Source organism: Vespula vulgaris, chromosome 2, assembly GCF_905475345.1.
Source record: "Vespula vulgaris chromosome 2, iyVesVulg1.1, whole genome shotgun sequence".
In the NCBI taxonomy this organism is placed as follows: Eukaryota; Metazoa; Arthropoda; class Insecta; order Hymenoptera; family Vespidae; genus Vespula; species Vespula vulgaris.
Window position 1 is genome coordinate 13,883,243 of NC_066587.1, and position 13,755 is coordinate 13,896,997.

The 13,755-nt window shown below is 38.1% G+C and overlaps 1 protein-coding gene across 6 annotated transcripts in view; it reads left to right on the forward strand.

Annotated features, from left to right (window-relative positions):
• The window catches only part of LOC127062048 (basement membrane-specific heparan sulfate proteoglycan core protein-like), a 128,739-nt gene that overhangs the window by 8,392 nt on the left and 106,592 nt on the right, over positions 1-13,755 (forward strand). For all 6 annotated transcript variants that reach the window (XM_050989651.1, XM_050989654.1, XM_050989655.1 and 3 more), the window contains one exon: positions 3,198-3,324. In XM_050989651.1, the coding sequence (XP_050845608.1) occupies positions 3,213-3,324 (112 nt within the window). In that variant the 5' untranslated portion in view covers positions 3,198-3,212. The remainder of the gene's footprint in view (positions 1-3,197; positions 3,325-13,755) is intronic.

A 13,755-nucleotide genomic window follows, 5' to 3' on the forward strand; every position in this document is an offset into this window, starting at 1 on the left:
TACGCAGAGTTCATAAATTCTCGTTTCATTCATAATCTTCCATCCAATCAATTCGAGAGAGTGAAAAGTCATCATCCGTTTCCGCAGTACCATCATTGCAATGTCGTAAGTATCGCGAATGAATCATTTGATATGTGTATACTAGAAGAAGAAACGAAATTTAACCTGACTGTTCGAATAGCACAGGATGATGGCTGTTAGTAGTCTCGATTCTTGTTCCAGAACCATTTCTGACTTTTGCTCGCTACCTGAAAGCCGGTAATACAAGAGTGGTTACGGTTTCTGACTCGTTTATATGTACCTGCTCTTTCTCTCTCTCTTTCTTTCTCTCTTTCTCTCTCACTACTATTTCCTCCGTCCCTCTACCCTCTAACAGAGTCACAGCCGCCGTCGGTGTGCATGAATATTTTACAAAAATGTATGCCTCAAAGAACCCAGTCATTCCCATTCACGGTTGCTCGATTTTCTAGTGGCACACGGCGCGTGCACACGTGCGGCTCACTCGTACGTACATATTTTCTACGTTTATGCCTATGTCTGCGTATATGCTCGCTCTCTCGCAGCCCCAGCATTATGTTCCTCTACGTTTTATTCCTGCGGCCTCATGCTTCTCTCCGTGTACGTAGACATACGTAGATTGTACATATATACACTAAGAACTCTGGAAAGAAGCAGTCAGACTATTTATTCGTACGGCGAGAGAATATCGCGAGAAAGAGACTATCAGACTGAGTGAATTGAACGATCGAATTCGATCGGTTTCTTTCTTATTCCTTTTCTTTTCTCGATATAATATGCGGTTTGGTACGTATCGCTACGAAAAGTCGACTTTATGGTTCGTCTCGTTGAATTTTCCAACACTCGACTTACGATCCTGCTAAAGATTTTCTTTTCTATAAGAAATAATAAGTGAGAATAACATTCAGTGAGAGTATCATTATCATTTAATTATCTATTTCCTCCAATTTCTAAGTATTCGTTCAATTATTAATAACATGGGAATATACGTTGAAGTAAGTAGTCATTAGAAACGTTCGTATGTACACTTTAGATGAAGTTCTGTTCCGGCAGTTGGTCGGAGGAAACGCGAAGACGCATAGTCAACTTGCTTCTACGAAGACAACAATTCTCTCGTTCAACCTGCCCTCCCTTTCTCTTTCTATCTCTATCCCTATCCTTCTCACTCCAAGCAATGTTCACGCCTTGATACCAAGACCCAAAGTTCGCGGGCGTGTTACTACTATCTGACTGAAACTGTACGAGCGGGAACGAGCTTCGTAACGACTTCGCAAACCTAAATTGGGTCTAACCTTCTAGTCCGGATAGTCGTATAGTTATGATAATGTTTATACGTACGCGTGCCACCACTGAGTGCACAGTTTGCATTTACCGAGAGAGCCTGAATTAAGGTAACGCAGAGGGCCACTGTCAATTCGATCGCTGCGCCATGCTTCGAAATTTATGACCCGTGGAATCGCGATTGTAGCTATGTTAATCAGCTATATAGGCCGGAGGATTACCTTGCCGGTGACGGCGATATTAATCACGATAAAGCAAACTCGTGCGTCGTCGGTGATTACAATGAAGCGAGTCGAGTTAGCGAGTACTTGCTTCTCTCTCTTGGCTTAAAATGTTGCTCCGATGAAATCGATTTGTCGATTCCGTCGACGGAACTCGGCATTTCGTTACAATCGAGTTAACGGCGAGAACATAGAAACCGAACTGCAGAGAAGTACTCGTTTGTTGTATGATGTACACTAACATTTACATAATGGATGTTAATTTACGTCGAAGAGGGAGGAAGAGAGAGAGAGAGTGAGAGTGTGAGAAAGAGAGTGTGTGTATATGAGAGAGAGAGAGAGAGAGAGAGAGAGAGAGAAGAATGAAGTGAGCTAGAAAATAGAGAGAAATTTTCTTCCAGATTACGGACACCTTGGTAAATGCTAAAACGAGAACCAGCTAAGTTTCGCGTTCTGGTACGAACAGAACAGTTAAATGATACGAATTTGCATGAAACAAATAGAGAAGGAAACGACATGACGTTTGGTACGAAAGGGAATAGGACCGAGTTGTAGGTAGGTAGTTAGCGTTTAAACGGAAGACGGAATCTCGATAGAACGATGCCGATCTTTGCTTTCGACGCTCAGCTGGCTGTCCGATAAGAACGGCTCAGCTTGATTTATCGAAAATTAATATGCTACGCGGTCGACGCCTTAGCGAAAATGGAGATCGTGTTGCTACCAATGCAAGCGAGAGAAAGAAAAAGAGAAAGATAGAAAACGTAACGTTGGCGAAGAAGGTATAAGAGGAAAATTTAAAATAGATTTGCTCGTGCGAAAAACTCGATGTCGTTTCTTTCCCGAACAGAGCTTATCGTGGTTAAAGGTAAAGATAGTTACCTGAGAGAGATAAAAAGAGAGAGAGAGAGAGCAAAAATAGAGAGAAAGAAATCGTAGAAAGGAGGCTAAATGGCTGAGAAAAAGAGAGAAAGAGAGAGAGAGAGAGAGAGAGAGAACAAATGCATGTGTAGAGAAATGCTCATAGCGAGATGCTGCTTACGATAATAGAGCGACAATCGAAGACCCTTTCTCACGATTTCTCGACGAGAAGGTAAAGGCTTTCGGAGTCTCGTAGATAGAGCTTTCTCATCGTTTCACCAGGATGCTCTTCGCGCAAGGAGAATGCGCTCGTGAACACCGGAAACGGATTCGACGAATGAAGAGATACTCTCCCGATAAGCGTTGCTGATCTTGCTCGTTTTAGTCTCCACAACCGACGTTCTAAGACGATCACGTTTATGTGCTGTGCGACCACGACTTGTAATAACCGTGCAAGCGATAATCACATTTCACAAATCGGAGAATCTCTATCTGCCCTTTCAAGAGGTTATTGTATTCCATTGTAAAAATCATATATACGATATCGTTTTTAAAGAAACAATGATCGTTTTAAGAATTGATAGATTAATAAATCAATATTCCATATGCGACGTTTCTAGATAAAATCTGTCGATAATTAGGCGCGAGCATTCATTCATATTGATAGACTGTTATAGAACTTATATCTATTATATAATTAAGTATTGTGATATGATTTAAATATGTCTATTATTATTTATCGGTCGTATTAAACTATCTGGCCGAATATCATCCATCAGACTTATTTACAGTTTTATAACGACCATGTTTCTCTTTTAGATTTCCATGGAGTAGATGCACAGGATGACGATCACTATGAAGTATTTTCACATCGTTCTAATACTTCTCGGAGGTACTCATCTCCTACGAGCTCAACCGTCGGCCTCTCCGTTTATCAAAAGCGTTGGTAAGTTTCTCCTATATTATTTCTTTCCCAAATTACTGTAAATTTAACAGGGAGAAATGATTGCTCGGGAAATATTTTCTTTTTCAAAGCAACGCGTGCAAAATACCGGTGCATATTGATTAGCTGACGTCCGGGCTGTAGTCGCGTAGGTTGTATCGAGTATCTCGGCGTGTCGTGTCAGACAACGATAAGCAGAAACGCTCTGTCATGCCTGTCACTCGATTCTGACTTAACGATAGTCAACCAGCGATGTCGTTTTCTCCGCTATTCGTTTAAGCGGTAGAGTCGCGCGTATTTCTTCTCTCAATTGAAAAAAAAGAGCATATTGTTATATCATTCACTACGATATTCCTCTTATTTGACTTTTTAAGATTAAAAGAAAGGAGAAGAAAAAGGAAGTCGATGTCGTTGGATCGAATCGAAAGCAACGGCTGCGAGCAATAACAACCGGTCTTCACCGACATCCCCTTTTACAAAACATAAAGCTCCAGGAAAGTTCTTTTTATTTTTACGACCAAGTCGCACGCAAGTTTAACGATGTACTGTAAACCACCGTTCGATGTAACCGGTCGCGCTCGAGATATCGTCGTAAAAAAGGGTAGACCGTCGAGAAAGCACGTAGATTATATCGTAATCCTTTTTTAAAAAGTTGCACGTTCGAGGCTTCTCTCTGTTTCGAGACTTTGAAGAGGGTCGTCGTTTTCGTTGTCAACGCGTCTTCAAAGGTAAACTAGGAAAAGAGATAGAGTTGAAGGAAGGAAGACAAAAACATGAAGAAAGGAGAAACATGAGGAAGATATAAAATATAAAGAGAAGAATGGAGAGAGCAAAACTAAAATAAAAAAATAAGGTAGGGATAAAACGAAATAAGAAAGAAGTTCTATCTTCTTAATCCCCACAAAAAGATATATATATATAAGAATATATATATATATCTTTTATATATATATATATATATATATATATATATATATATATATTCGTTAAATGCGAATTGATTTTTGTTGATTAAAAAGCTCAATGTAAACTATTTCGATATCTAATTGTTTAAAAGATAAACTGAGTTTACATAGATATATTATATAAAAATCTATTTCTTGATATCTGAAGTAGTTTCGGAGATAATCGTCTATATGAAGAATTACCTGTGGTAATGTCTAGACAAGAAAGAAAGAAAGAAAGAAAGGAAGAAAAAAAAACTAAGTTAATCTCTATTCTTCTATTATTTCTTTTTCTTTTTTCCATCATAAATTTCATTTTTGAAATTTTTATTCTCGTCCGAGCTGAAATGCCGAGTAGACACGCGATGGCTGTCTATATAATTATTACGTCTATCCTCGTAATTAGCATGTTGTTGGAAGAGTGCTAATGAAACATCCATGTACGCGCAATAGAAAACGAACGAGTGAACCAGATATCCAATGATATGCTGGTAAGCGAATGAAACGCATGTCAAAAGGAATGACGAGTACTATCCATATATACCTAGTGTCTACGTAATCACATCTATTGTCGGTTTGACGTCTGTCCTTTCGCTTTGACGATACCCTGAATTTAATATCCGCATTCGAGATTTTTCGAATTTCTCATTTTGACTGTATTATACGTAACGGAAAACATTCCAACTTTTTTAACTTTACTTTATTATCATCTTTCTCTCATGTTTTTTTATACTTTCATACTTTTCGACTTTGCTGTAACTCAATGACGAAGAAAATATTATAAATTATAGCAACGTTTTGTCTATTGATTCTCAACATACCTCCGACAATACGTCAAACGTCTTTTGAAGCACGTATACATTATACATGAAATGCAGAATGAACTTGCACGTTCGTGAATTATGAAATGTATTTGTAGCAATATTATTACTGCACTGCAATTCCCGAATCCCGATTGATCGCGAGCGAAGGGAAATCCCTTTCGGTTGTATCGACATCGCCGCTGTCTCGTCTTAATTCATGGCTCGACGTAATTAATCCGTTGTATAGCGAACCGTGAATTTCAATTATGTTTCCCACGAAGGGTCCTTTGCTTAGTTTCGGAACGGTCGATGACTTTAGATCTCTATCGCGGTGACGATAATTTTGGTCGTTTCCTCGGAGAATCGACGGAAACGTCGATATTCCTGTTAAATCGAGGAAAGTTTATACTGTAGAAGTTATGCTGAAGCTTGACAACGACGTCGACGGGTGTCGTTCCGTAATGAATCATCCAGCAAGGTGTTATCCCGATTCATTCGTAGGACATCCCTATCATCCGTGTCGGAAGGTCGCACGGGATAGGTGGAGATCCGCGTGTTCGCATGCGCTCTACGTACGCGTGATGTTCCATGCTATGTGACCAATGTCTAGCATGCTGAACACGTTTCTACGTCATTTCCAGCTTAATATATGTACGTAGAATTTCTTGATCGCAGACATGTGTCCGGTCGACTGATCCCGTGAATTCTACCGAAATATTTCAGAAGAAAAATAGACATTATACAGAATCGGAACTGATCGAATCGACGAAGGAACGTGCCATAAATCGATAAAGCAATCGATCGAGATTCTCCGAATTATCTCGCCCTGTTATTGTAATTTCGTGCGATTGTTAATCTAATTTTGTTAATAGCATCGTTAACGACGCGAGTTGTGCAGGAGTGCTCCCTCATTTGGCTTACCACATTCGATCTCCCTTTGAGGCCATGTATTTTATGAATTACCCAGGCTTCTCTCAACGAATTTACGATATTTACCAAGTACTTGCTCATTTTGGTAATTAATTTCCCCGGAAAAGATCGTAGCGCGACATTTGCATTGAGACTATGACACGATATCCCTAACGTTTTGATCATTTACGCGAATAAAGTTGAGCATCGAAAACAAACGGACGTTTACCGTTTACGCATTTAATTATTTATTTATTTCTTTAAACCTATTCGTTCGCATGTCGGCGTTTGTTATCATTATATAGTATATACGAAACGAAAATTATCTCATATACATACGTAACAATCATCTATAGGGAACTCATAAAAGAAAAGAAATTTTTATGTGACTCGAACAAACTCTGTCGAGTACGATTTAAATAGAAAAATTTATCGAAGCGAGATGCTCGAACGGCAACTAGAGCGTAGAGCATTATTTTTAACGAAGTTCGAGGCAAAGCTCCGTTTGCCGATCGGCGAGAGAGCATCCAGACGGTATTCAATTTCTATGCGCACTTGACTCAGCAGTCCGTAGCAGCAGGTGCGGCAAATGAGTCTTTCCTCCAGATACTTCGAATCACCCGACTTCGACCAAACGGGAACTGCACTTAATGCAGGAAAGAAAGTCTAACGCGTTCCAATCTCTCCGACTTTCGTGCCGTTAACTTCACTTATTCTCTTTGTACTCTTGACCCAATAAATTATTATTTTGCAAAACTAAATATTAAAATATATCTGAACATTTCCATGGCATTTCGTTGCGACTGATTTTCTTTCGTGAACGAGCGACAACTTTTCGTTCTATTTTTTTTCGTGAGTTTCTTCGAGTACACCAATGAACACACCGATGAAACATTCTAATCCGAGTTCCTCTTCGTGGTAACGATAGCATAGGTAAAACATTGTCCGCGCACTAATCTCGCGATAACGTAATCAAAACTAAGATTACTATGCGATGCAATCAACCGTACGAGAAATGCTTTTTCTTTCAGATTAAAACGCCGAGGATTACTGAGTCGCAACTATTGTTTTGTCTAGAGCAGTTCTGTTTCCGATGAAATTCTAAAGGGGAGAAGGAGAGAGAGAGAGAGAGAGGGAGAGAGAGAGAGAGAGAGAGACGAAGAAGAGATAGGTAGATCGAAAAATCTCGCACGCTTCAAAGATCGTATTCTTTTCGAAGGAACTTCTCATACGTAAGATCGAATTAGCTTTTCTCTTTCTTTTCCTTTCTTTCACACATTTTCTTTTAACCGAGTTTCTTTGAAAACTTTTATTAAAAACTTTTACCAAAATCAAGAGAACTTTCGATTTTTCCTTTCCAAAGTGATAGTAACGCCGACGCGTGTTTCGTTTTGTCCATGAATGGAAGAAAACTTTCTTCTTTCTTATTCCTTTTTATCATATTTTAATTGATCGAGTTCGTTCTGGAAGTTAGAGAAAAATAAAACGAATTCAATAAAGATGATTTAGAAGTATTCTAGACGAAAATGTGATAAGAAGCGAGATCGATCGAATGGTTAGATCGAAAGGCTGAATAGGCAGGGTGCGGGCTAATGCATAAACAATGCGCCGTTTATCCGCATTGAGGATGCAGTTCCAATGAATAGTAAACCAGCTTACAGACATGCGGATAGATGGTCTCAGTCTGCTACAGAGTACAAGCGCTAGGGGGTTGAGGATTATCGACGAAAAAGTACAACTCTTCTTGCACGATAACTCCCCCAACAAGGAGAGATTGGACAGAAGGAAGATAGAGTAAAACAGAGAGAGAGAGAGAAGAAAGAGGATACGAATATCATCGTCCTCGAGAATTCGCCTCGGTTTCATTTACTCCGTCAACTCGATAGACTCTAAATTACTCGTGGTTGACTGCCAACTGCACTCGTCGTTGTTATTTCAATGCAATGTATCTCCGTAAACTCGTTAGATGAAAGTCGAAGAATTGTATTAGTCTCCATGCTTCTATTCCAATCGTTCATCCTTTTTAATCAAATTTTACGAACGAAACGAAATTTCGTAAATCGTAATCGAGTAAATAATTAATTAATCGTAATCGAGCAAATAGCATTCCAAAACCGATTTTAGTTGACCGTATCTTTTAAAAAGTGTCAAGTGCAATCTTAATGATTTTTATAGATTCGGTAACATAGACGGACAGCCAACTTGTAATACGGAAAATTTTTCTAAACGTGAAATTTTCAAAGTAATCGCAAACGCAACAAAGCAGCGGACGCTTTGGTGTTCCACTTGCACTCCTTCCACGAAAAGTCGATTCTACAAGGAAAATAAAAAAGTGCCAACTAAGTGAAACGACTCGTTTTACTACGTTAATTGCACTTTTATATCGTAGAGATTAAATTTGCTTTACCGAATTGTAGTACGAACCGATTGTTGCAAGAACCGTTCTCTCTTTTTCTCCACTTCTATCTACATCCTTAAATCTTCATACTTTACTTTTGCAAAAGAAAAAGTCTAACAAACATTAATTTGATTTTTCATTAGAATTACCTAGAGATTTCTTGAAAAAGTAAAAACGCATCGACTAAGTAAATTCTTATTCGTTCGAAAAGCTACTGATGAAAATTCATTTAAAATTATTTAAAAGGAGACGTTGAAAATAATACGATGGAAGATTAATTTTAAGTATCCAAGAGCAATACGTTTTGCAATGATTCTTGTTTCACTTTGATTCATTATATCTCACGAGGAAAAATTAATTCTTTAAAAATCCGCTTTTATATATCTAATATCTGTTTTAATCGGTTGGAACGGCTATTATTTTGTCGGTTACCTAAAGTAGGAAAGGAAACGTGTTGAATTTTTTGCATGAAATTCTCTCAAAGAAAGCCACGTTAATCGGCCACGTTGAATTCATATACTATCGCCATTTATTCATCCATTTGAAGAGCTTGCCAGCTTCGAGCGAATGGCTCTTTTAAAGGTACCTCGACTAGTTTTAATAAAACATCTCTTATCTTCCGTAGAAAACAATTTCTCCCTTCTTCAGAAATTAACTTAGTAATTACTTTTTGGAGAATTCTCTAATTCTTTGCATTCGTCCCGACGATAAAACAAAAACAAATACGTCCGTGTAATCTTATTTCTCGTTGAACTCGTTAAAGCGCATAATATTTCAATTGTTCTCGCGGAATTACACGAAAGCGACCGTGCTCTCACTCGTGCTCTCTCTTTTTTTCTCTCTCATAAAGTGGAATGAAAAAAATCTCTACTACGGCAAAGGATCCAACGTTTTCCTGAGCGATTAAACAAATTTTCGCGTGTATTATAAATAATACGTAATAAAATAATAATATTAACGTAAAGTATGCGCGTACGTAAATTGAAATTGAATGAAGTAAAAAAAAAAAGAGAAGAAAAATGGAAATAAAAAAAAAAGAGGAAAAAGAAAATAAAAAGTAAATTTCCAAGAGTTGTAAACTAGAAAGAGAGAGAGAGGAATTTTCTAGCTTTTGAAACGTTCGAGGGAAATAAAAACGAAAAAAAGGAAAGAAGGAAAAGGAAAGAAAATATCCTTAAAAAGAGAACGACGTCGATGGCAATGAGAATAATGACAGGAAGGAAGCTGTATCGAACTTCTCGGAACGGAACGAAGTCTAATGGCTGCGTCGTCGCGTTAAAGACTGTTTTCGAGTTAACAACGAACAGACACGCAAGAACGTCGATTCGCTCGAACGAATACGCGAGAAATTCGAAAACGACGAAACGAGGAGTGCAGGTGTCGGGCTTTTAAATTAATTTCGAAGATCGTTCGTCGTCGTTTGCGTCGACGTTGCGCATACGATCGACGAGTTGTTTGTTCCTCCGTCGAATAATGTCTTCTTGCCACCCTCTTCTCTCTTCCTCCTCTCTCCCTCTCTTCCTCCTCTCTCTCTCTCTCTCTCTCTCCCTCTTTCCCTCTCTCCTTTCGATACCGTACGCGTTCGCCAACCCTTCGTCTGTATCACCTCCCGCTATTGGACCGATTCCAATTGCGAATTGAACCGTTCGTAACTGTTGAACGTGAATTATGGCGTTTATTTATTCTCCTCCGTTCGGAACACCAGCCACGTACCGATTCCCTCTCGTAAGCCCAGTCCTTCAGCACTTACCCTCGAAATCAGCGCCGTTCTGCGGACGTCGCTCCGATCTCGTAACGACGTTGATTTCCCTTGATTATAATCGAATCGTTCGTCGATCCAGCCCTCGAACCGATACACATCGACGTAAATTCATGCGATACGTGCTCACAAACTAAAAGGAAAATCTTTGAAGTTCATTCGTTTAGTTTCGATCGTTCTATCGACGTTGTTAGCGAGATTGAATCGATTGATGAAAAAAAGGTTAATTAAATTAATCGGAATTTTCATGGAATCTAAGCAGAAAAATAGAAGGAATAATTTCCTCTCTTCATATATATACACACACACACACACACACACACACACACACACACATATAATCAATGATCTTATTGCGGTCGACGAAATTACATCCTTAACACGATTCGTTAAGATTCCATCTGTTTTCTGTCCACCAACGAACGATCCTGAGATATTCGATTACTTGAGAATGTTCGGAAGTAGAAGAGGGCGATCGAAATCGAATTCCATAGTCAAGATGAGAGAACGAGAGAAAGATAGAGGATTATATCTCGTTTTCCTCGAAGATTGGAAAGACGTCGACTGGTCAAAATCTGATTCCTCGATGCTTCTATTTGTTTCTTTAGATATTCCTTTTTATGAGTTTTTCTGAGTCAATTATGTTCTTCGTTATTTTTTCAAAAGATAAATACAACTTAAAAATAATGCTTTTCCAACGATATGTTATAATGTAATCAGTCGAGATGCACACGACTCTGACCCTTCTGCACTCTCTATACGATACTTACGTTACAACTTGTTATTGCGTTATATACTATTACTCACGGTTTATATTCTAAAGTTCCAGACGTTGCTTGAGTAGTTTATGAATACCTGTCCTTTCGCAAGATTGCTGAGGCGAGAACGTAACTAGGTACGTGTTTATCAGTCCCCTGGTGGCTGGCATATGCCTTCGTACCTACCTACCTACCTACCTACCTACCTACCTACCTACCTACAGCTAGCTACAGCTTTCAAGAAAGTTGCAAACCTCTCTTCGCTATCGTCTCGAAGCTAGCTCGTTTCTTCGAAGTTGCAGTCAAATATTCCCAGAACTCTTGATTTCTACTGAATTCTAATATTTTAATTATTTTCTCGTTTCTTGGATAAAATACTTTCGGTTGATAAAGAATATGAAAGTGATTAATACGTATAATATTTTATCGATCGGATCGTTTCATTTTCCCGACGGAAATCAGAGGAAAGTCGACTGTAGAAAAAAATTTCATTATTAGCTGCTCTTCACGGTGAATTAGCACCCGAAGAATCCTCAATAACCACGGTCACACGCATCGCATGCTTCGAAGACACTCGTGAAATTATCGTAGCGTTTTTATTCTCTTCTTCGAGTTTTTCTTTGACACGTACTCACATCGCAAATATCAATTTTACATACGGCATAACGCATCGCTTCCTACCAACAAAGAATCGTGAATGTTTGACGTCACAACCATGCATTCCGAGAAGAGGTTCGAGAAATAAGTACTACCTTGCCTCGCGTGCACTTACCTTCGTCTCGAAATTGAAAAACACAGGAATAACTTTTATTCTCTTTTTTTCCCTCTATTACGTACCGACGAAAAGTATTTCAACGAACTAATACGGACGAACTATGCTCTGTTTTATAAAACAAGAAAACGAATCTTTCTAGCGTATAAGCTGTTGGCTCTAAATGTATATCATAAATATAGCACATATTGCAGCAGTCTTTGCAATGAAAAGTACTAACGATTCTTAGTGGTTGTAATATCTGCAATTTTTCAAAAGGTAATCCTTCTATTTCTGCTTTAAAATTACGTGGTATTATCGTATTACAAAAATGTATATAAATATATAAGAAAAAATTCTCATGTCGTTGCTATTTTTTAATAATTTTGAAAATGTATAGCTTTGGTTTGAAGATCATATTAATGCAGTGATATCGCGGTACGAAAGAAAAGAATTAAAGAAAAATATGAAATATATAAACAGAGATAGTTGAGAACACGGGAAAGATATTTTCCATCAGACGACGTTATTGCTTTTTATTGAACGAACTTACATGCTACTGAAAATCTTGAAATAGTTCGCATTACGCGTCAAGTTCGAGAGGTAAAGACGATACTTTGTAGGAAGACGTGAACTCCCGTTATGACATTTGCCGAATGATTTGGTCGTGGTTCTGAAGTTAACGGGAAACTCTTAATGGCGGAAGTTTGATAAGACTCCTCTGGCCGAAGTATGTTTCAAGTACCTCAAACGATATCTTAATCGCTAGATCTGAAAGTTCACGAGCTATCGACCTCTAATTGATCCATAGACCGGTTATACGTCAAAATCTTCGACGCACAACTAAGTGAAAGACAGATTTTTCGAAAAAAAAATGAATGAACAAATTAGTGTTCTGTAATTATTTTAAAGTACCGCGTCCGATAACTTTATGTCGAGTTTAGTGTCGCATGGAAATGATCGATTAACGATCAATAAAATTGAAAAGAACGCTCGTGGCGAACGCTTTGAAAGCTTAGTTAACTAATCCTCGATTAAAGACGCATTTAACGTCGAAAGGACGGTTAGACGTTTGGAAGGACGGTGATTGATGGATCTAGAGGATAATTGAAATTTTAATTGAAAGTTGCTTAAACGATCTGCGATCGTGAGAAAAAAATTTCTAATTTTCACTATCTTTCTTTCTCCCCCCTCTCTCTGTCTCTCTCTCTCTCTCTCTCTCTTTCTTTCTTTCCCTTTCTTTTTGATTAAAAAGAATAAGAGCAAGAATGGTCGAAGTGAATTTCAACATTTTATACGATTCTTTATTCTAAAATTTTCAAAGATGATTGTCGATCTACGTTGTTTATGCGCATCACAAAAGTGACAGACGTTTTATTTTGTTACTTGCAAGAAATAGAAAAGTTCACGTGTTTATATCAAACAAGAAATTGCTTTCTCTCTATCCCTATTTTAATCAAAATAGCGACGATTTTATAATGTACAAAAAAATAGCTTCGACGTGTCTCTTGATCTTATCTCTTCTCAAAGTTTTTCTTTCGGCGTATTCGTTCTCGTCCCCTCTCGAAACAAATTAGGAAAGTGATAATCATCGTCATTATCCGACCATCTTCTATCGTCTACAGATAGTTTGCACAGCTATCTTCTACCCTTTGTAACGCGATCTATCTCGTGCCTTCCGTTTACTCCGGATACTAATTTCTATCGTGCAAGCATTCGACTTTCGTGAGATATAAATTCTCTTGTACGCTTCTTTCGTCCTTTCCAACCACTTAACATTCCCTCCATTAGATCTTCTTTGCACGGTGTCTCTATCTTTTTTCTTTCCATCCTTTTCTGTTATCCTGAATATCCTGTTCGCTTTTTGCATTCCTCTCGTATATATCTCCAGTAATAATACGATTGCCGAGTGTGGTGTTAACGAAATTACTTTCAACATTTTTTCATAAATCATTTCATGCCGCGATGGAATTATTTACATGGTAAAATATAAATAGGCTCTCCGGTATTATATTGTAAGTTCTCTCTTAAAGAAAAGCTTAAAACTTGGCCGAATATAAAATACATACAAAAATAGATATATTTATATGTATCTACATATAAATACATACG